The 24,789-nt window shown below is 37.2% G+C and overlaps 1 protein-coding gene across 1 annotated transcript; it reads right to left on the bottom strand.

Annotated features, from left to right (window-relative positions):
* Positions 1-3: 3 nt before the first annotated feature.
* On the bottom strand, positions 4-21,870 carry Klp3A (kinesin-like protein 3A). The gene is made up of 15 exons (XM_089640785.1): positions 21,682-21,870; positions 20,269-20,506; positions 19,896-20,186; positions 19,651-19,810; positions 17,915-18,129; positions 16,197-16,359; positions 15,185-16,106; positions 14,622-14,825; positions 12,378-12,687; positions 7,926-8,197; positions 7,698-7,811; positions 6,462-6,641; positions 5,248-5,472; positions 4,078-4,157; positions 4-1,524 (listed from the first exon to the last, which is right to left on the bottom strand). Exons 2-15 carry the CDS (start codon positions 20,504-20,506, stop codon positions 1,425-1,427), a joined length of 3,474 nt encoding a protein of 1,157 aa, XP_089496911.1. The 5' UTR covers positions 21,682-21,870; the 3' UTR covers positions 4-1,424.
* Positions 21,871-24,789: the final 2,919 nt, after the last annotated feature.

Genomic DNA, 24,789 nt, shown 5'->3' with positions numbered 1-24,789 from the left:
GTTTAAAGATTTATTTACATAAATAACATTAATTAGTACATTTCATTTAGACCATAGAATAGATTAACACAAGAAGTGGCTTGTGGGCGTGTTTCGTGATCCAAATATTTGTCTAATCGAGGCTTAAATTTCAAATACAAAACTATGTTTACGAAATTCAATGGAATGAAGATCTACAATTTCAGGAGAGTGAGACAAAGCGCTGGGCTATTAGGCTAAATAGAAAGTTTGTTTCCATTCAAATTTGTACTGAAGGCACTTCTAGTGTTATTCTTTATTCCATGATTAAAATTATCTTTTGTTGTATTTATAAGACAAAATGCAGCACAACATGGCCTACTGTAAACTGACCACAATCTTAAGACTTTTGGGGATTATCAATGCAATACTCATATATTATACAGTCTAGGCGCTGAGAGCTCCGTTGTAACCTATCTCTCCATTATAAATACATCAATTATGAGAATAGGAGAGAGGTTACTTATTAAGGAAGTCATCAGAGGTTTGTCTTTTGCGGGTCATAAGAACTTTGAAGTTAAAAAACGTTCACTAATATAACAAAAGAAAAAAAAACTAACATATTTTAATTAATTTGTTTTTAAATGTAATAAATTTAGTAGCAAGTTTTAGAAATTTTAAAAATAAATAAAATATGTATGTACAATAATAATAAACCCGTCAATAATAATGTTGATGATAAATGAATAATTATAGCAGGAAGCCGTGCACAAATGGACATGAAATTATAATAATAAAACACTTTGTTTTAATATCTCGACATGTTTGGGGATCAATGGTACAATATACTGAGGAAGTTGTATCCAAAACATGTTGAGATATATTCATTTTAAAACAAAGTGTTTTATTATTATTTATTACAATAAAATAACAATTGTTGAAAAAATTTAATTAAGTAAGCAAAAAGATCTGCAAAAAGAGAATCACAGGAATGTTAAAGTAAAAGTTCATAATTATATAAATGTAAAGTGTATTGGTGATGTATCAATATAATGATCAGTCTTAACAGGGCTAATACTAAACTAGATGGATACCATCATTGTGTTCTGCCCATATTAGGCTGATATAGTTGGGAACTTTCAATTATATTTGCACCTCCGTTCCTACACCGAGTCAAATAATGTAGTCACCAAGGCCTTGTGAAGATGCTCCTCCCTTCATAATGATGGGGGTGAAGTCAGGCAGGGGTAAAGCCACGAAGTAGGTGATGAAGTCCCGTAGTTTTCAGATATTACTCTTCCCCTCATAAAGAAGTACAAAGACAAGGCGGGGTGAAGAGACGCGAAGGTGGAGGTGAAGTCCTGTAGTTCTCAGTTGTCACTCTTCCCCTCATAATAAAGTACAAAGGCAGGGGTGAAGTCAGGCGGGGGTGAAGTCGCGAAGGTGGAGGTGAAGTCCTGTAGTTCTCAGAGTTCACTCCTCCCCTCACCGTAAAAGAAACTTCTGTTCCTTTTTTTGCTTGCAAGGGTTAGATCTGTTTTGTCACTCTCCTCACTATCAACTCGCCTGCAAAATAAATAAATGCATTCATTACTTTATAGAGAGTAACACATATTACTATAGTTAAAATTTGTTGATGAAAGAATGAGTTTAAGTTTTAAGCATTTCAAGGGTTCTCATCATTCAAGCAAATAGCGAGCTTATGTTCTCCAATAGATGGTGAAACTATAGGTGCTGATACAAATAATGAATGTCGATATGAAATATCCAATGTAGGGCATGTTTGTTAGATTTGTTATCTTGTAAAACACATGTTCCTATATACATATCTATATGAACAAGCACAGACGATTAAGACAAACCATCGGCAGGCAGCAGTCTGCAGACTTAATACAAGACATGATAATAATTATTACAACATTTAGTATTAAGTTTTCAGTTTGCCGTAGACCTAGGAATGGTACCTTACAACTTTCAGAAATTGTAAAACAAGAAGAGAAAAAGTACTTGCGCCGTAAATTGATATTAAATTTTGTTATGCCAAATATATTACAAAGAATTTTTTGTAAATAAATTTCACCCGTAAGAATGCATCAGTAACAGATTCTAAACAAACGAGCTATTTGCCATCACATTGCTATGAATTACCACCACTAGGTATAATGTATTATTATCCAAAGAGAACATTAAACTTTGTTAAATAATTACATACCTACGTATAATTAAAAAAAAAAATCAATTTGGATAATGACGCTTTTTAAATATAATGAATTAATGTATTCTTTCATAGCGACGAGCTGTTAGAGCTCAATTCAGGACCCGGTAGTCAAAGAAACATCTCATTTCAAGGATTTTACAGGAGATTTTTTTTTTTTTAGGAGAACAAGTAGTTATGTAATTTTCTGTTTTCCTGTACACATGTTCTAAAACGTTACTTGTATATTCTAGCTGCCAGTTTACTTACTAGCGGCCAGATTATTTCACTTTTAGATTGATGATGGCTTTCGAAACAGCTGTCACAATAATAAATATTTTATCAAATAAGATTCACTTTAATAAAAAAAAAAAAAATGGAGTTCTCGAATTACACAGAATAATAATAAAATAAAAAAAGTTACTATTATTTTCCAATTTTCAAAACTCAGGGCAATGTATTTATTTACAGGAAAGACTTAAATGATTTTTATTTTTATTGTAAAAAATGCTTATTTGGCTGGAAAATATAATAAAACTCAAGAATATTTTCATATGTCTTCATTATATTTTTTTATAACAGAGTAAAAAAAACACTTTTCTAGTAACTTCTATCCTGGGAAAAATCACACAAAGGTGTTATATTTATAATATACAATTTTTATAAATATAAAAATACGATATCAGATAAGGTGGTACTTATGTATAATTTAAAAAACATAATTTTTTTAAACAAGTAAATTATTAAGAAAATATGTTTATCTTTGTGCACTAAAATAAAAGTCTTGATTTATTCAGTTGGTGCGTTTATTTAAGAATGCACAAATAGCAATTACTACACACAATAACGCGTTTATTTTATGGGTTAAAATACAAGGAGGCACTATAATATTTAGCGTGGAATGCGAGCGATATCTGCATCAAGGTTACGAGCGAGTTGAGTGAATACTGAATACTCGCTGCGTCAGGCCTATTTATATAGCCCAACCGATGGCGGTAGTAAGTACGCGAGACTGCCGGTAAACTGGAGACAACTCGCTCATTCTGGGTACTTCTGGTACTTTCGTTAGCGCTGGGATTATGCCTAGGCAATAGGCTAGAACCTTCTAGCGAATGCGCATAATGCACTAGTCCAACTCGCAAAGTATGTCGTAGGTAGCTCTAGACGTCGCGAGTAGGTAGCTCGTAGACAAGTAGCTTGTATTGTTTACCTTGCGCAATTAATTGTGCCTATCAAAGTGTCTCGAAATTTCGTAGCCCATTCATTTTAAACCGGTCGTCTTTCTGGAAAACTCTAGCAGTATCGATCGCTACAAAAATATAGTCAGCCGGCGTACGGCTTGGGCGAAAGGTGTTTTACCCCTGGCACACATGGTCACGGGGAGATATATTTTAGACAGATTATATTTTTGAACTTATTATTTTCTCTGGAAAAGGTTAAACAAATCGATAAATGAGATGCGTTTCTTTGACCCCACAGATTCAAATTTAAGGAGTACAGGTAAAATAAATAATATTATGAATACGCTTATAAATTTAAAAAAAAAGACTAAAGTACGTACTGTGTCTACCAACAGAGTTGAATGTAATATGTACATAGTGCCTACCTGATGCGCCCTTTCACAGCCACCATCGCCTCAGCTTATGGTCGTCCTGTAACCTCATGCCATGCATACAGAGAGGAATTATTATAGTAAATCAACTAACTACTACATACATACATATTATAGAGATAGAGTATAAAGAGATTATTATTATTTATATGGGAATTGTTATGATGATATGTACCAGGTGTTCAGAAACAAAGACGGCCTTGTCAAGCAAACTGAAAACTCAACTTTCCTGACATTGCTGTTTTTATTTGTACACCCCTCAGATATAATATTATTTATAAAGGATGATAATGAGAAAGTAATATGAACTCACCTAAACGTTGGGATTTTACTCAAGGGCTCGTCATCAAGTTCCGTGACACTGTCAAGTGACAGCGTGTTGGCACCGCTCGACTGGAAACACATGACACATGGTTACATCACATGACATTTAAATAACAAATGCAAATGTGGTTGCCTTTACTTAGAACTTAATCAAGTTCATACTTGGGTATTTGTTGTGTTCGTACAAACAGGTCTCCAACTCGTCTTGGAAGGAGTTAATAAATAAGTGGTTCTTTTAGATTAATCAGGGATTTATTAATATGTACTCTGCGTATTATGAAGGTGACTAGATAGTCGACCTAACTAGTAGCTGGCTAATTGGAATCTGAAACAGTAAGTTTCTCTGAGAGCCTTCTCGCTGGCCCTGGCGACTACTGGCCCTGGTGACTACTGGCCACTGGCTCCATCTTGCGGACACGCAAGCTTTATGCACTGCCATCTGTGCGTGCATCTATGAAGCTCTTACTTCCCAACAGTATTATTATTCATAGTATTTTAAAGTGGAAAAAACATAATTATCACTACGCTAAACAAACATATAAAATCCATACATGTACTTCTTTAGGCAACTTTCTTAACATGAAATCAACTCAATTCTCATACCTTTTACCTTCCTTTCCTGTGTGGAGGAACTCTCAACAATTTACTATGCTAATCTTTCGAGAACACTATTATAGGCTGGGGAGGAAACACTGCCAACATCTGATCTTTAAAACTCAGATACTAATTATGAGCAGTTTGGACAAAATCTTTAGGAAAATTTGTGTTTTGGACATTAGGCAAATTTATGCCAAAAACATACCAACATACCTCTTCAAACACAGAACTGTCCAAACTGCTTGTGATACTATATAGTACCTAAGCTATATTATGCACTTCGACTGACCATCAGAGACAGAACACTAATTATTTGAAATATAAATTAGACACCAAGTCTAGGATCATCAGCTAACTCAGATCAAACATCAACAATTTAACTTTATTTATTTGTAAACTGGTTGTGTTATAAGTGCGCCTGCTGTCAACAAAAGATTTCCTAGTGAGACAGGCACAGTACATCACCAATATAATTTAACTAATAGTCACCTGATACATATGTGTACATGAATGTATGTTTGTTTGTTTGTTTAGTAGAAGGAAGAAGCAAAGTGTTTGTTACCTGATTCTCGGCATCCGAGTTATCCTTGTTGACGCATGTGTGACTGCACTTGCAGCGGCTCCCGCAGGCCAAGCCCAGCTTCCTGCAGCTGCACTGCTTGGTGCTGCAGCTGCCCTTGCACGTGCACTTGGTCTGGCCGTCGCTGGTGCGTTTCAACCCACCCGGCGGTGGCAGTGCCTTCAACGCTCCCAGCGGTGCCTTCACCTCCTTGAGGATACTGCGCGTCTGCAAACACACGTACATAACAATACACACATAAACAAATGAAGCACCTTTGAAGAGGAATGGAGGACACCACTCCGATGTAAAGCACTTTTGTAGGTTGTTTATTTTTAGTATTTTATGTTTAGTAATAGAATATGTAAGTATTCATAGGTTTGTGTTTCTGGTCAAATTTTATTATTTTGTGTTATATTATTAACCTCTCAAGCCGACAGATTGGAAATGTAACACAAACCGACCAGAACAAGATAAACTTACAACCATTTGTTACCTTACGTGAGTAACCGAATTCGTACTGAGAAAATTAGAACAAGTAAGATAATCATGTCAATTCATGATGTTGCAGTTATTTAACAAATACTTGATTGGCACAAATACGGCACAATCTGAAGGTGGAGGTGAAGATGGTTGAATTTCAGAATTTTTCCAAGGTATTATAAATGTTCTATATACAGACTATAAAATTCAGAATTCATTTTTGAGAATTTATGTGTAGTTCTGTTTCTCAATAAAAAACTAATTAAAAGGAGAAATTTGAACACAGAAATTTTATTTTAAATGAATATGGAGTTTTGTGAACAAACCGCTACTACCCACGGTGGCTTCTCGTGACTTTTGAGTGTGATAGAGTGGTTAAGTTTGAAAAAATCATAATTTACGATGTTGTTTAGCCCAAAACGATTTTTTTTTTTCGAAAATTCAATTTTTTGTATGAAAATTTTCAGGAAATATCAGCTTGGCCGTGTGCCGCACGGATTTTCTGAAAATATTCGTACAAAAAACAGAATTTTCGAAAAAAAATGAAAAGACCTTTTCGACTACAACATCAATTATGGCATTTTTTGTAATTCTAGTACACCCAAAAGTCACGAGCCGCCACTGATTACCAGTAGAGTCAATTTGTTTAATAATATTAATTTGGACAGAATATGCCGGAGGGGAATTGAGATAATATGTATTGTTATGTGAAAGCAGTGAGCAGTGAGGGGTACCTTGATGACGCGGGGAGTGGCGATCCAGTCAGGGTCTTCGTCTGAATCCTCGTAGTCCTCATTGTCTGAGAAGAAGGAGGCACTCCGCCTTTCTGAACTCTTCACCGTGAACTTGGCCTTCTTCACCTTCTTCGCCTTCAGCTGCATGTTCAACTCCTCGTTCTCTTTCTCCAGTTCATTCTGTTGGAAAGTACAAAGTAGCAATACACTACCAATGGGAATGTGTGGCGAGCTATAAGCTGAAATAGGCCAAGCCACGAGAATGTAGTGCGCTTATAGCGTGCTCTGTCACAGCCATAAATATTATCAATTAACTAGAATAAGTAGAAATACAACATATTCTCGGATATGCAGATTTTACTTTGGACGGGTTGTATCGCAGAATTTGAATAATTCATCAAATTTTAACGCTAATATATTTTCAAGTTCTGTTAAAGTCATTTTCAAGTTCTGTTAAAGTCCTATTCAAGTTCTTTTATTAACAAAGTACTGTGTGTAGTATCCTGTAGGTTCACATAAAAGGAGCTTGGATTCAGGGTTGGTTACAATACGTAAGGCTGGTTAAATATTTACAGAGATCGTTTATTGATTGTTATCTGTGAGACTACAGAATACCGAATGACAATACAGACTACCGCTGAGGTGCTCCCCCACTCCTCGCGGTCCGTAGGTAGGTACAGAGTACCACACTGTGAAACAACTGGACCATGATGAAATAATAACAGAACTTGAATTTTAACTCTGAAATTTGACAAATTTTTAGATTTCTGCGAAACAACCAGTGCTTAATAATACCTCTAGATGATATATATTTATTTTTGGGAAAGTTGACAGCAAATCTTAAAATTAACATCCATAATAATAAAAATAGTTAACTTGCCAATTATGAACTGTTGATAGTGAATAACAGGTATGTGATAATTTAAGCTGTTTTTATTTTTTATTTTAATTACAGTATATGTTGAGGAGAAGGTTGGGGAGAGGAACATAGGATGAGGATAAAGGTGGGAAGAACAGGAGTAGATGGGAAGAGAGACTGAGTGATGGAGTTTGAGTCGTGTTGTGTAATTAATTTTCGATTTTTAGTTGAATTAAAAATATCAATGTGGTAATAATCTGAGTTAAATTAATTTGTGGATCTGTATAGATAAAGATATATTTAATGTCAAGTTTTAATGTATGTTAATGGAATCAATGTTTTTATTAGTACTCAATAAAGAAGAGTTAGTTACCAACCTTGGCTTTAATTGCTCTTTCACTAATTTCTTCTAGAATATTTATTCTTTCCATCAGTTGGTCATTTGGTGTTGAAATATCCGTTCCATTTAACTGACGTAGGAGCGTGCAAATCTGCAACAGAAATATTAATTCAAATCAACATAATGTAAAATCATCCTCCCTCTTGGTCATTACAAAAGCTATCGAGTCACCTAATTAATAGAATGAAACGGCCGAATAACATACCCGCTCTTCATTTTGCCTCTCAGCCTCCGAGAGTCCCTTCTTGTGTTCCACGTTGAGTTCCAACACCTTGCATTCCAGTTCATTCAACTTCTTGACAGTTTCCTCGTGAACTGTCAGAAGCTCCTCAAACTTGTTGTCTTCCTGTATGGTCTTGTATCTGTATCCCTGCGCCTCTCGCTTGGTCTCTACCGCTACATCAAACAAGTACTTCAGCGCATTCTTGGCCTCCGCCATGCTTTGCAACGAATCCCATCTGGACTTAACTTTATTGTCTGCAACAAAAAAATATTATTTATCTTTGTAGCGCAGGACATCACGTGTCGACGCGTTTGCCTCTTACGCGGTCTAAATTTATCTCGAGATATTATTTTTTTATCCAAGGATTTAAAGCCAAGGAGACAGTATTTCCTCTTCAGTTGATTTGAATCCGCGCGTCGGTACGAACAGTTACAAATTGTGCGCAGTCGCAGTACAACACACAAAGGCACCTTAATACGAATGTGCGCCGATTGTTTTATTTGTGTATTTTTATTATCATTTACATTGAATTGTTAAAATAAAAATATACTTTTCCCTCACTAATAAACTGATAAACAACCATTTACAATACATTAATGGTTGTGTAAAATTCAAAACTCGTTTATTAGTAAGCTCCTTTATATTATAGTTCTGTAAACTAAACAATATTTCGTAGCTCTTTTAAGATTTAGTCATGTGTAACTCAATAAAACTTATTATATAATTGTTGCAAATAAAAACATAATTTTCAAAATGTAAAGATGTTGATGATTAATGAAATTTTTGAGAGAAATCTAGATTTGGAATTGGACATAGAGTTGAATAGTGATTCTGAATCAATTTTATTTGATAAAATGCATAAAAAACCGAATTGGTTTTTTTTTTAATATTAAATCCACACAGTAGCCCCTGAAGAAAATAATATCCCTCAGGGCCTATGTCATCTTTGGGGATGCTGTGTGGAGGGTCTTTTTGTGGAGAGGAAGGAGTGAACATGGGTCTTGAAGAGTCCCAAGTTGTAGGAGGGAGGAAACATAGAGGCCGGCGGTTCGTTCCACGTCGAGCTGTTGAACCTAAGAACGAATCGTAGAAGCGACCCGTTCTCATGTGACAAACGTCAACCGTGTACAAATGTTGGGCGCGCGTTTGGCGTGTATCCCGACTACGCACCGGTGCCGAAGGGATCAATGACGCTAGTTCCTCAGAGCATCTTCCATTGTAATACAAATAGAACAAGGTTGATAAACTTCAACATGAGGATGCGCATAATATTTACAAATAACAATGCTTACTAAAATTCTTCATATTATTATGACAGGAAAACAGTTTCTAAGTTCCGATATTATCGGCACACAATGTCCTTTGTTATCGGAGAAGCAGCTAATGGCATACTCGGACCGACATAAGTACCTTGCACTGTAAAGGTAATGTTCACGTCTGACTTTTGTTGAATAATTTGTTATGGAAGACGCAGCTAATAGCATACTCGGACCGACATAAGTACCTCGCACTGTAAACGTAATACTGTAATGTTCACGTCTGACTTTTGTTGAATTATTTGTCATGGAAGACGCAGCTAATGACAGACTCAGACTGACTATGTTCCTAAACAACATTCAGCATTCTAATGAATAATTAAAGCGTGAACGAGTATATTGATATGAATTCAAATCAAAGAACAAACATTTACAATATGTCTAATGATAGTTTTGAAAATTAATATAATGATAATATAAATGAAATATTAAAAGCGCCAAGACACACTTTGACGAAGCCCGAAAGAAGATTGCCAAGGAAGAAGTCCAAATCCTGACTCAACCAATGCAATGACCTCTTTACTAATATGATTTGATGGTTAAATGACAATACTATTTCAATTTTATTTAATATCATCCATTCATAAGATCATTCTACACACACAGTTCAAACAGTAAACAAACCATTCATGTTAGCATCCAAGATGGCAATGCGCCATACAATCCATACAGACACAGTAAGTTCAGAGCCGAGTTGTCAAGCAGGCCTTCCTGGCATACCGGCTACACGCAGACTTCAGGCTACACGCAGACTTCAGGCTACACGCAGACTTCAGGCTCCACCATCGCTAGCAGCACGAGCAGGATGGTTGGATAACTGTCCGAAGAGAGCGGTGTTGGGGAAAAGTGGGGTCTATTAGTGAAGAGAAGCAGAACACAGGTTTGCAGAGGAGAAGCTGTCGGCAAACAAAGCATGGAATTTAGTTCACAGGTTTTAAAGCAACTTTGGTTGATAAATGGCAGAATGAATGATGTTCATGTTGATGTCCACAATCTATTACTTCGCTTTGTCACCTCAGCCCCTCCCCATCATTTTTATTAGAACTTCAGAAAAAGGGTACAAAAATATTTCAGACACAGAAGCCCAACTGTTATGAAAAATAATCTGATCATTTTAACAGCGAGGTTAGTGTGGAAAATTACCTCAAGGGTGCCGTGGCTCACAATAAACAATCCTAAGCTTACATAATTTTATTCTATGGTATTTTATTTTTGTTTTGTAATTACATAATACGTGTACATATTTATATATTTTTTTCCGACTTTATGTCCGGGTTAAATCTTCCCCACAGGAATGACTAAACCCTTCCACACACTTTTCCACAAATGATCATCTAGTCAATCCACGCTATGCAAGTGCATTATATAAGCATAATAAATACAAAACAATACAAGAACAAGACGTCAACTCTCCAGAGATCAAATGGGAAAATAATTCACCGACTCCAGATATTTTCATATCAGAGAGTTCGGCTCGGTAGAACTTAAATATACATTTACATACATTTTAAATTTATTTATTGGTTTCTATTTAAGCAAAGTTTGTACATGATTATGACTATTGTCTGCATCAGACCACGCTGTACTCTCGTGGCTTGGCCTATTTCAGCATATCACTGCAGCATATATTCGCAATGGAAATGTATTTTGAGCGATATGCTGAAATAGGCCAAGCCATAGAGTTTAGCCCAATTGTGTCAGCCCCATTAAGTGGTAATTACAGTAAGTTATATATCGATAGAACTAATAATATCACAATAATAAAATGTTTTAAAACTTTTTCCACTATATTTTATTTTTGACCGTAACCGGTTTCAGCCCGTTACGGCCATCTTCAGACTGGTACAAATGTTTCTTAAGCTATGGCTTATATAATAAGTGAAGCCATCCGTCGTTTAAGAATGAGTATTTTGTAGTCTTTTCAGTTTCGCTGTGTTTGCAGTTTTAAAAATTTCTATTTTTGATACTGACAAAAACATTAAAATTTTGACACACATTTGTGTTATTGGTTGAAAAAGTATTTACCTAATAAAGAAATCCTGATGGTGTTGCCGTTGCGTAAAGGGCCTCTCCTCGGATGGGATGTTGCAGACCCCTGTTGAGCACCGGTCGCAGTACGGTCAGGATGTGCGTGATGCTGCGCCATCGTTTCCAAGGGAAGTTCTCCCAAGTAACGAAGTGAGAGTACTCTCTCAACACACGTTCTGCTGCTGCTAGGATCTCCTCGCAGGGCTCCTCCATTTTGGGGTTGATTTTGTTGTTGTTTTTTTTTGTGATAGTAAATAACTTTTTTAACCACTTTTTTAGTTTCATTATCTCTTTTTTTTTTTAAATTGTCTTTTTTATACATTTGAATTTTTTTTTTTAACCATCCATTTTTATTTTTTTTTTTAAATTTTCTTTTTCTTAGTTTTTTTTTCACTTTTTTTAAAAATACTCCATTCTTATTATTTTTTTTTAAAGAAAGACAGACATTCCTGGGATATTTATAACGAGGAAATATTTGAATTCTCGCTGCTCCCATAATAGTTCCATAAATTTTATCAAGAGCTATGGTGATCCTGAGCAACAAAAGGTGTTACAGGCATCCGGAGTGGAGGAGCCTGCTTCATCAATTGATTCAGAATTTGGTTGACTGCCTGCGCACCAATGCCTGCTACCCTCTGGAGCAGACGGGCCTCTGTGGGCTTGTTGGGAGCGCCTGATAATGCACGGAGCCTGGTGATTGGGCCCCGCGGTTAAGGGAGTCTAATACCATGCGGATGTTGTCAGGTATTTCGGAGTCTACTGCTGCCAGTTTAAGTTTATGCTCTAAACCGACTGGTCTGTCTTTTCTCTTGGTCTATCATCAGGCTTACTTGCTGAATGTGAATGATGGTTCACTTAGAGCTGCAACTTTTAGGAATTAGTCAGTTCCCACTTGTAGTTCTATCACTTCACTGTTCAGTGTCACCTCGTGTCCCGTGGTCCAGCACTTTGCACACATTTGACGTCACGTCACGTCACTGCTCACCATTAATGCCCATTGTAAAACCCAACCCGTTACTACGCTAGGATTACTATTGGTCATAAAAAGTGAGTCTCCTGGCCACCCGGTATTGCCTACTGACGTACTCACCCTGATCCCCGGTGAGGATCTTCTCCTGCAGCTCGGAGATTTGCGCCGAGCGCTGGGCCACCTCCTCCTGCAGGCGCGGGATGTCCGGGTGGCAGGGGCTGGCGGCCTGGGCCTGCTTGAGCTGGCTGTTGAAGGCCTGGCGGTCCTCCATGAGTCCCTCCAGGTGGCGCTCCGCAGCCACCACCCACTTGACCACCTCCAGCTCCTGCTCCACCCACTGTAGCACCCCCTCGGGGCTGCCCTTGCCTGAGTCTGTCCGGCTCGGCACTGAGCGCTGCTTCTGGGCCGTCTTCTGTCTGTCCAGCACCTCCTGGAACACACATCACATCGTGTTATTATATATTATGTGGGAGGTATTCTTTACAAGTCCACAGGTCGAAGGTCATTTGAAAAAAAAATATGTGCTACTAATTTTTATGTTATTTTTTTGAATAACTTAATGAATAAAATCTCAAATTGTAATATTTAATTATTGAAGAAAATATAAAATTTTCGTTTGAAAATAGCTAATATTATGTTCATAATTTATCATTAGCTATATTCATTTGTAAGTACAACACGAATTCGAGAGTCAAATTACATTCATTTTATGGATTGTTTCACGAGACAAGCGAGGAATTTGCAAAACCAACCTGTCTTTGTCTAACCATCTCTTTCAAACACATAATATTCATCTGTCTTCCTCACGGCAATGACCCAAGCTGTCTTCAGCATGAGAGAGCATTTTTACATAATACCATCTCGTTTATTGTAGGCGCATAAAGAGACAGAAGATATCATAGCTGGTCATTTGATAAATTGACCAAGTCAACAATGGGGGCGTGGGAAAGGGAGTTTCCATTTGAGAGGTTAGATGTCACTACTGCCGCTACCGCTGCCCGCTATCTCTTGGCACATTTCAAAATAAATGAGAATAAGGCCAGGTGAAGTTTATAGTTATCTTATATTAGGGTATTTTTTTTATTTTCGAATTAATTACTATTGTTGACGAATAAATCTTCTTAATATATAAAAGTTCAGCCTGCGTATTGTTATGAAAATAATTACTTTTGTTTTATAAATAATTATTTTCCTAACTAAAGTTAGTAATGTTTCATATTACCCCGGGTAGATTGCAATAAGTTCATTGTAATTGACTGGCTATCAACAGTTCCCACTTTCTCCGGGAAGAGTTTAAAATTTGAACTACAGAGGGTTATTGATCGTTCGGGTCACTTCTTGAGAACGAGCCGACAGGCAACGGCTCGTTAACGACTGGTCACCAAAATGTGGATTATTTATTAATAAATTGTAACGGATCAGTGTGCTATTTAACAGTATCATGTTATCGTTAAGTTTACAGCCGGTCGTGGTGAACGAAGATACGGTAGTGCGATGTGTCGTTTATTCAGCCGCTGTGCAGCTCAAACGTAGTCGGATGACTCTAATATCCAGCAGATATAAATGTTACATGGACGGTATCACCGCCCGCCATTATAACAGGAATTTTGAACTTGAATTATCACAATAAAATCAGCGCGGTCGCACCACGACCGGCTGTAAACTTAACGATCACATAATACTGTTATAGCACACCGATCCATTACAATTTATTAATAAATAATCCACGAACAACCAATAACCCTCTGTAGTTCAAATTTTAAACTATTCCCGGAGAAAGTGGGAACTGTTGACAGCCAGTCAATTACAATGAACTGACTGCAATCTACCCGAGTGAGTGTTTAGACAGTGGTTTTAATGGTACAAGTCTCCACTGGAATGATATACGGAGTCGAATTAAAGTAGCAAGTAACGTAATGTAGTGTTTTTACAGTAACATTGTGGTATACAGTAGTGAATGGTGGAAGAAGACGGAGACGCCCGAGAAAGACATTAGCAATAATGAAGCATTGCGGGATCCATTCGTTTTCGATAACGATTTAAAATGATCAATTTTTGATTTTCGCCAAAACAGCATGTTGGTTTTTATTTGTAAATTCAGAGGCATTGACATCACGCCAGATGGTGTTAGTGATAGCTGTTTTGTTAGGCATAATGCAGAGAGTTGGAACCGTTTCAGAATGTGTGGTTTGAGAATGTTTTTGAAATCAATAATTGTGAATGAAAATATTAAAAATACATATTATTAGTATGATAATCAGAATCAGAAAATAAACTAAATCTTCCTCACTTTTTAACAGTATTCATAGTTAGTGAAAATAGCCATTTACGCCACTGGTTGTTTGTAAGTTTTTGGGGACCAACCTTGAGTCGCTTGTTGATGGCCACAGCCTCCTCCATCTTCCTCTTGAGCACATTCTGAGTCTTGACGTGTTTGATCTCCATCTTGACCATGGCGTTCTGCCTCTTGCGGTCCTGGTCGCACAGTTTGGCCATCTTCCTTTCGGACTGCACCTTCCACGATCGGAAGCGGGTGTTCTCTTGTTGCATCGTTTTAATTAATTTCACCTAAAATAAATACCATTTAAATTAATATAATTTCATTTTATGTGTAATATGTATATCACTGAAGAAGAAGTCTCGGTCCCAATGGTCGAGTGGTTAGAGGCATTGTTCTGATAAGACAGAGATCCTGGGTTAGATTCCCAGTTGAGACCGTTACCTTTTTATTTTTCTATGTCTTGTTCTGTTTTATGTTTTGTTTAGACTTAATAGTATTATCTTCTTCTCCAATGTATATAATTTCACTATGGAATCTCTCACAACAGGTTTGGAAGCCGCTAACCATACCTGTGGTTATGAATGAAAGAAAGACTGCTATAAATGAAAGAAATAGTGTAATAATTTGGCAATATTGGTTGGTTTACCTTGTTAGCCTTCATTTGAATGATCTCCTTGTTGAGGGAGACAATCTTCAGATCGTTCTTCTCTTTCATCTTGATAAAGCTGGCTTGCTGCGTGCACTTCTTCTTAAGGTTGGAGATCTCGGCCTCTAGACTCTGGATGCGGCCTCTCCGCTCCTCGGCGCCCTTTGAGTCCAGTTTGGGCTTGAGGTGGTTGACCTTCAGCTGTCCCACCAGCTTCTCACGTTCCTCCTCTAGCTCTGTGATGCGCATCTCATAGTCCCTAACATTCTGGTTGTGGGTGCTCAGATCCAGGTTGTTGGCAGACAGCTTCTCTGCCAGGCTTATCTTCAGGGCTAAGGACTTGACAAGGTCTTGGAGCTGGTGGTTTCTGGAAACCTGTTCCAGAGCGTGGGCTTCTTCCTTCTCGTTGATTTCACTCTCATTCAGATCTGGGGTTCCCTCCACAAAGTCCTCACTGTCTCCCCCATCCCCCTTGCTGTCATGCTCATCCACAATCATCTGTTGGATGAGCTGGCCGCACTGCCTTTGCTCCGAGTGGAGATCTGTTATCTGCCGTCTCATTTGGCACATAGATTGGATGACCTCTTCCCGGGAACTGCTTTCCACTCCGTCTCCCTTTTGCAGATTATCAATAGTCTGATTGCACTTTTCAGATATCTCCGTTAGCTTCAGGTCAACCTTTTCCTTAGCGGCTTCCGCCAGGATAATCTTCTCGAAGATATTGGCATTTTCAGTAAGGGCATCTTGAAGCATTCGGTTGAGATTCTTATTTTTTTCCAAAACAATTTCATGTTTATCCATAAGTTGAGCATACTTCATCTTCTCCTTCTTCAGTTCTTCCGACAGTCGACCGGTATCTTCAGAAAAGCCGCCTCCACCATTCAGAAGCTGCAAGCGCAGTTGCTGCACCATCTTGTTGAGCCTGCACATACGTAATCAAGTCATATAATAAGAGTGTGACCGTATACATAGTAGGGTGGTGTGTTACACCTTATAACGCAACTAGACTCACCTGATGATCTCGGCGCCCTTAGCGTCCTGGTTGATGATGGGCTTGTTGCGTATCTGCTTGGCCCGGTCTGCGTATTTCAGAGTGCTGATGGTCTCATCCAAGTTATAGTCCGCAGGGCTCACGCACGCTATCATCAGTGTTATGGAGTTCCCGCCCAAGGAATCTAAGATATTTACAAAATGAGCACTTGTTGTTGAGGAACAGACAACCTTCACTTATTTCTACTCCAGATCTATCTACATATATAAAGGCCTCAAATACTTTATTTGTCCTACAAAGTCAAATCGATAAAAAAAAATGTTTTCGTATCAAACTATAATTTATTTATTAATTGTCATTTATTTATTAATTATCGTCTTGATGGGCTTTTACAAAGATATTTATTTTATAAGATTTACTGCATGGACAGTGACAACAGAAGTTTTTTTAATTATGATTAATAACAACAAAAACATAAAAAATTATGGTACATATAATTTTCCATTTAAATGTACATAATATAAGAAAAGAAAAAAGAAGATAAAAAAGAATAATCCAATTTTAAAAGTGCAGATGGCATATAAATAATAGCACAGGTTGATAATACGTAATTTATAATACTACACTCCAACGCCATTCTCCTAAATAATAATATAATGCTACATAAAAATAGCATGTACACGTAAGTATGTCTTATATAATGGTAAACTAATATTAAATATGTCGGTATTTAAGGTGAATTTGTTTCCAAGCGTATGAAGGCGAGAAATAGGCGCGTGTGTGTGGTAGTACCCGGTTGCTCGGTTTGGTACTTAAAAGTCGACGAGAAGCGGGAGGAGTTCACAACAGTCGGTTGGAATGATGTAATTTTATAAAAAAAGTTAAGTCATTTATTTTTCTGTAAACTTTTTTGTAAATAAACCGTAAAAATTTGTGCTGCAGACATTCAATATTTCTTACATCAATTTGGTAGTATTGTATGGAGACCACACTATTGAATTGTATTGTAACAAGCTGAGTACTAGCGACAAGTATACGGTTTATTACAAATTTCAATGAATCAAAGTCTTTGATATTGAGGAATTAAAAATCACAACGCCTCGGTGGGGACCAGACGCGATGCCAACTCAACCACTGGCCGACTCGCATATGTACATACTTCTAACCTATTTTCTGCTTGTTTACATTTTTAATTTGTAATGTTTACACAAAATAAGTATATTATATTGGTCACCATTAAACAGGCAGCCGCCTAAGTATGGTGATTCTTGTAATCGTTTGTTAATGTCTCCATTAAATAAATAAATAATTAAAAATATCTATCCTCCCTTCAAAAGAATGATGGAGAATAGAAAATAATGTATGAAATACAGTCAGATATTATTTGAGATTTTCACATGGGTTATTTTTGGGGTTAATCAATACCCGATAATATATAATGTGTAGCTACTTTTTTTAGCCGACGTTTCGGACAGCGTTACATGTAATGCTACGTATACATATGCGAGCCGAACTGCCCAACTGAACCTCAACTTATGGGAAAGGAACAAAGCAACTGCAAATGGCGTGAAACGGCAATTGCAGTGTCTTTGTTCCTTTCCCGTAATTCGAGGCTCCACGGCTATACGTACCATTACATAGATTACACATTTGCCCTGATGATGGCTTAAGAAGGAGGTAGTGCAACACCTGAAAATAAACCAGAATCATAATAAAACAGTGTTGGAAACAGCAGTCACCTTGCAGTAAGCGCGTCAGCTTGCTCTCCCTGTAGCAAATGAAACCACCTCGGGTGGAAGCTTCTCCCAGAGCCGAGATGACATTCCCCAGGGCCAGCAGCCCTTGGTTGATCTTCACTCCTTCCTTGAACCTGTTCCCGGTGGCCTTGGTCTTCTTGGATCTCTCCGAGCCTGCCAGGTCCACAAGGTGGAACTTGGAAGTGGTGATTTGGTTTCTGAAATCAGTGTGCCACGGGATATAGAATACGACATGTATGTATTTATGTCTTCAGCCAATTCAACGTTGTTCTCTACTAATGACATACTAAAACAATTTTAAACGTTTTTCACTTAGTTTGTGGTCCTCTACATTCTACAGGTGGCCGGCCATCTGTGTGCGTGATTTTGTGAATGTTAGATATCGAGGTGGTTCGCCTTAATTAGTTGAAACTATTAGTGAGTGTATGATTTCAAATTGTGAAAATTAATATACTAAGTCATTTTGAAGATAAATAAATTCAGGTTCCTGTAAAGGCCGTTTTACATGACAACTTTTTCATCCAGTTTGTCTAATCCGGATGAAAAAAGAGACGTGTTCTGTTTTGGTAGTTGGTACCGTGAGAGACGTTTGTTGGTATTACTGATTTTTGTTCAAAATATTATTTCTTCTACAATGGCAAATATGTATATGAAATTGCAGGTGTGAAAATAATCATCAAGTAAAGCGAAAAATTTTCATGTGGGGTCCGGATTTGGTGATCAGTACGAAAAGAGTATGGTGTAAAGCAGTCATAACCCAGACCAGATGGTTAGATTTTCAATGTAATTTTACTCTCTTATCTCATGAATATTTCCTACTAAGTATGGGTTGTTTCATAGAATTTGAATTTCGATGTTTATTCGCAAGTTCTGTGATTGTCATATTCAAGTTTTGTTATTATATCATTATGGGCCAGTTACTTGACAAAACTGAAACAATTACAGAACTTGAAAATTAACTTAAAACAACCTGTCCTTATTCTATTGTAGGGATATATTATACGGTCAGTAGCTGAGTTGGCATTGCGTTTGGGTCCCAACCCAGGCATCGCACATTCAATTCCTCGGCTGGCTAAGTCCTCCATCACAACACAAGCAACATTTTCCACTTACTGTGGTGGTAGTAGGAGATTTTCAAATACTGTCAGGTTATTTGTAACTCGGGAATGTCTTTCTTTTAAAAAAAGTAGAAAAAAATTTACCACTACATTACTTAGTTAAATAAAGTACGACTAAATGAAAGAAGTATGGTTTTATAACTCATTTTGTTAATTATTGTATGTACATTAAATTTGTTGAAAACATCCATGGGTTTTACCCGAACACCCAGTGGGTTTTATCTGAAATAATCCAGGGAAAATCATGCCAACCCCCTTTGAATGTAAAATACTTCAAACAAACCAAGAAAATCTAATCAAATATGAAAAAATTGTAAGTAAATATTTGTAAGGTCTTAAAGACTGCAAGGGAAAGAATGAAACTAACTTAACGCGGAGTATAATTGACATCAGATTTCGTTCGACCAATAATGGAGCGTATACATATCAGAGCTTTTAAATATTTTTCAACAACGAATTCTGAGTAAAAATATAGAAATATATTCAGAATCGGTGGATTTTTATCTACATAAAAATATTTTTTAAAAGTCTAAATATTTTTAATTCCTTATTCCATGCGACAGGATATTCTTAGGAAGTAAAGGAAAGTCAGTCACTCACTTATCCAGCTTGCTCTCCTTGACTATCTGCACGGTGAAGATGGCGTGGCTGCGACTGGAGGTGGCATTCATGGCAGTGGCTCCCGTGGCGCGCCCGGCTGAGCCCCGCACCAGGCAGGCCATGGTCTCCTCTGCCGTGCTCACCTGCTCCTCCGTCAACCCTGCAATACCATTATTAGTAAACATATAGGTATACAGCATTTACGGATTCTTTAACTTATCGGAAAATAAAAGTCATATATTAACCTGGCAAAACAATTTCTTTGTTGTCTTCTCTGATTTCTATAGCAGTCTGTTCTCTCGGCTTGGTGGAGAGAAGGTCGAAGAGTTGTTCCTGGTAAAGTTCCATGAAGGAAACTGTGATTTTGAAGTCAAACTCCTCACTGTTGGAATCTACGTAGTCGAATATATCCCAAACTGCCTGTGGGATGACGCCGGCATCGTATGAATCCGCGGGGCCGCCCGAGTAGCACGTGCCCATGGAGTACGTCTTGCCGGAGCCCGTCTGTCCATAGGCCAAGATGGTCACGTTGTAGCCTGCAATAGTTCACATTCATTACTAAGTCTTCCTCCCTTCAATTATTACTTATTCTTGGGGGTTATAGAGCGAGGGGGTTACCTTTAAACAACTTGGTGACCATGCCTGCCACGGCAGTGCTGTAGAAGGTCCGCTGGCCGACCTCGGGCGGGAACACGTAGTTGAAGGTGAAGGGCCGCCCCTTGACCTGCACCTGCTGTTGCTCGCGAAAGGTCTGCAGACACGTGTCGCAGCCGCGCGTCACCTCCGACTCTACCAGAGGCCTGATGCGCAGCGCCACCTGCACCGTGTCGGGCGCTGTCTCGATGCCATTAGTCATCTGGTTAGGAGAAACAGACTATATTAGGATATGATCATTCAATTTAATTTTATTCACTTTAAGTTAGAGACTAAAGAAAAAGTATTCCATAATAATAATAATAATAAAAATTGGATGACTTGTATAGCTCCGTTTTTGTGAAAAATCACCTCCAAGTGCGCTGTACAAATTTATAATACATTTCTACAGTGATCTATGTCATTACTAACTATTTATGGATATAATATACAGTACAATACTTACCTGGTAGGTCACTTGAGATTAACACTTAATTAAAATTATCTAATCGTTTATTAGCGAAATTTAGATATAGGATTTAGGACATAATAAGAAAATTTGATATAACTGGACTTTCTCTCAGGAAAGGTATATTTAATTTGGTAATTTTTGGATAGGGCCTGACACGCTTATTACGAATATTTTTTAGAAAAAAACTTTATATTCGCCTTAATTACTATAAAAGAAAACTTTTTGCATTTCGGGCGGCGGAAAATTATGAATTTAAATTTTCAATTGCGTTAGCCAAAATTCACTTCGCGAATCGATGCGAGTTTTTTTCTAAAAATTATTCGTAATAAGCGTGTCAGGCCCTATCCAAAATTTACCTTTAATTTAATGGTATGACAACTTAAAAAGGTAAGTTTTTAGTTTAGACCTGAATTCTGTAGGACTTGTTATGGATCTTAGTTCCGGAGGGAGTTTATTCCAAGCCTTCGGCCCAGAAACTCCGAAAGCGCGATCACCAAACTTAGTATTTGGCTTGCGCTTAGGTTCTATCAGTCTGCCTACAGCTGATGATGTTGCTGATCTAAGAGTTGACTGCCTCAGACTAGTGTTTCCTGATAACCTCAAACTTTTTCAATACTGATGACATTTTTCTCTCGAAATCTTATGATTAGTATAATAAATAATCTTACTGGTTGATTAATTCAATCAAATACAGTTAAACAAACTAATAAAGCATTATTAATCATAATATTATTTCTATCAACAAATTTTTGGTTGGTATATTGTGTTGTGAAAAATAAGAAAATATAAAATAACTCTGCTATTATTTGCAAAACAATGCCAGCTTCCGGATTCCTGTATTTCATTTGAAACAATTAGAAACCGCAAACATTAATTTCTATCCAACGACCGATACAAATAAACAAGGAGTATGTGCAGTAACTTACCGTAATATTTTGATAAGTTCCACAAAACTACGAGAATAATAATAAACTCTTGTATTCTTAGACTAGTATATTTTATATGCAAATAAATTTACTTTAGTGACAGTTTACGCATAACAAACAAACAAGTCAAGAAAGGAAGAAAGTCACAAGAAAACACTGAACGACTGAACTGTTCAAAATTCAAATGATTAGTAATTTGAAACTCAACGAACATACGCGCACGCGTCACTTTAAAGACATAGACAATATGACCTGATATGACCATAGATTGCCATAGACTAATATCAGTGTTGCCAACTCGATTTTTATAGCCAGATGTCACCTGAAAAAGAGCTAATGCTGCATTCAGACGTTTCAGTCTTAGTTTTTTTTGTATATTTTGAAACATACACATGGGAATTTATTTTAAATTTAATATGTTGAGTATAAAATAAACCAGTTTACAGCTACAGGTTGGGAAGAAAGTATATATTTCATGTTATAAGTGAAAGAAAAAAATATGAAAAGGATAAATGAACACTAAAAAAGAAATGCTTTGGTTTAGATACATTGTTAGGTTATTTTACTACAAAAAAATTAAGGGTACAGTGGAAAATATCAATGTCTTTTAGGGAATTGTAAATTTTGCTTAGTAAAGTTTTGGGCGTATTTTGATTATATGTATTCGATCTGGTAATGCTTGCATCAAATGCAATCTTTTCTAATAGAGCTGGGGAGTCAATAAACGCAGTTCACGATCTTATATAGAAACAGTATGGCATTACATTTGTTTATGTTTGCAAATAATTTATTTTCTATTTAATATTCATAAATTTTATTAATGCCTTTTTTATTTTTTACAATCATCTACTAAGCTTATACATTTGTATATTTTCAAATCTTCAGCGTAAAGAATAAAACCAGAATGACTGATGACAGGTTTGATGTCATTGAAGCACAAAATAAAGAGCAGGGGCCCTAAATGGGAACCTTGAGATACCGCAAAAGTTTAAGAAGCTCCCTCTGGGGAGGAAGGTTCAATCCTCGGTCAAACCAAAATAGTTGGGAAGGTACATAATTACATACGCCAAATTCAAAAGTCATTGAAGAGTGGGTCGAAGTATTCTGTGTTCGAGTGGAATGACTTTATCGAGAATCAAGGCCCAGGACCGTGAATTTCAGCGCTGATTTCGAGGATCACCAGGGTCTGATAACGAGCGATTTGCCTTACTCGTCGTTCGGGCGGCAAAACATTTTGGATTCAAACCAAGGTTTACGAAACAAGAAAGTTCAAAGACACTCAAATAGTTTGAATTTTGTATTCACCGGAAAAGGTACTAAGGGGACAATATCACTAGGTTAATTGTTTGCAGCTGTTTAATTACACTGTTGGCAAGCGCCTAATATAGGATTAGAAAGTTTCTTGGAATATTGGCCGGGCTGGATTTGAAAACAAAGGCAAGGGCGAAATTCTTTGAACTGGCGAGTTTGTACACAAAGCACTGGGATTTGGAAAAAAACGGTAATTTCGAAACGTCGAGTAATAACCACTAATGAGATGTTCATGTAGAACTGATTTTTGACTTTTTGAAATAATGGCATACAGAGCTCCAGGACAAAAGGCCCCCTTCCCTTTCAACATGATTTAAATTAATAGGTTGTTGAAAAATAGATTGGGGTATTTGGTGATTTGGGTTTTGCGAAAAATTATTTGCAATGAAACATGGCTGCAATATGGGAAAATTATTTGTTTACTTAGGATTTGTTTTGGTTATTTATAAAGGGTTTTTATATAAGGGCGATGCAATTAATAGACCCTAATGGTGGGGATACCCGCATAATAGTCTGGGTGAATTTGGGCTGAGGAAACCCTCATCCCATCCTTATACATTTGGATGCTTCCAGGGCAATACGTGTTGCTTTATTTTGGAAAGTTAGGAGTCTTTTCAAATGCGACTCTGAAGCGTGGGCCCAGATAGGAGTTGCATAACTAAGTTTTTGCCTTATTATGGTTATATATTAAGATATATGGTTTATATATTAAGAGTTTGTTTTTGATTGATATTTTTTGATTTTTTTTACATAGCATGTGAGTGCTGATAAGTTTTTATTGGCTGAGGATAGGATTTCATCATTGTATTTTTCCAGGTTAATTTACTGTCGATGGTTACTCCGAAGTATTTAATACTTTTTTCCACGGGATGTTTTCTACAAATAGGTGGATGTTGGGAGGCCTTATTGGGCGTCTTCGTGAAAAAAACACAGCGGCGCTTTTTGAGGGATTCATGCTAATTCAACATTGTTTGATAAAAGTTTATAATTCTGAAGCGTGGGTTTCGTGAACGCGACAAGTAGTTGTTATTTCACTTACTGAGGTTGACATAATTTCGGTATCGTCAGCAAATTTGAATATTTTCGTTGTTTTTGTGCGATGGTTGTAGATACTCGGGAGGGGGATATCGCTTAAATAGATATTGAAGAGAGCTGGCGAGAAAATAGAGCCTTGAGGGATACCGGCTCTTAGCAATCTCACTGTGGAAAAAGTTCCATCTAATTTGATTCTGCATTTACGGTCTTTAATATAGTTGGCTATGCGTTGATAATTGATGGGGGATACCTAGGAGGGACATTTTATAAATGAGTGCCAGAGTTTATGGAACGCTTTGCAGACGTTTAGGGAGAGGCCCACCGTGTGTTGGCGGCTATTGAATGCATTTGTAATTTCTTTGACCACCCGCAAGAGTTGGTGGAGGGTAGAGTGGCCTGATCGAAAGCCGTGTTGAATGTCGGGGATGACTTTGAGTTCGTCAACTGATTTTTTGAGTCTTGCGAGGATGAGTTTTTCTAGTATTTTGCCTGTTCAAGGCAGAAGGCATATTGCTCTGTGGTTGTGCTGGGAGGAGGTTTTTTTACGGGTTTTGGAATATGCACGACGTCAGAGATTTTATAGTCTTGTGGGAATATACGCAGTCTAAAGGACACGAAAGGTGGAAGGGGAAGGGAGGCATTTTAAAATTTTATTTGAGATTGAGTCAGGACCGAGGGGTTTATTTGTTATGAGCAATTTTATAATTTTATTGATTTCCTGATTGGGTGTGAAAGGAATTGGATTATCTGAGGGGATTTCGG

The sequence above is a fragment of the Hesperophylax consimilis genome, chromosome 16 (genome assembly GCF_061612785.1).
Source record: "Hesperophylax consimilis isolate HC1 chromosome 16, BYU_Hcon_1.0, whole genome shotgun sequence".
Lineage (NCBI taxonomy): Eukaryota > Metazoa > Arthropoda > Insecta > Trichoptera > Limnephilidae > Hesperophylax > Hesperophylax consimilis.
Note: the sequence above shows the minus strand (reverse complement) of the source record. Positions and strands in the feature narration are given on the sequence as shown.

Excerpts from the sequence above, each read along its gene's own strand:
- Klp3A (XM_089640785.1), bottom strand. The coding sequence starts at position 20,506 with ATGACTAATGGCATCGAGACAGCGCCCGACACGGTGCAGGTGGCGCTG. Across the intron at positions 16,107-16,196 it reads AAGGGCGCCGAGATCATCAG|GCTCAACAAGATGGTGCAGC; the intron begins GTGAGTCTAGTT and ends ACGTATGTGCAG. Across the intron at positions 12,688-14,621 it reads CCATCAACAAGCGACTCAAG|GAGGTGCTGGACAGACAGAA; the intron begins GTTGGTCCCCAA and ends TGTGTGTTCCAG.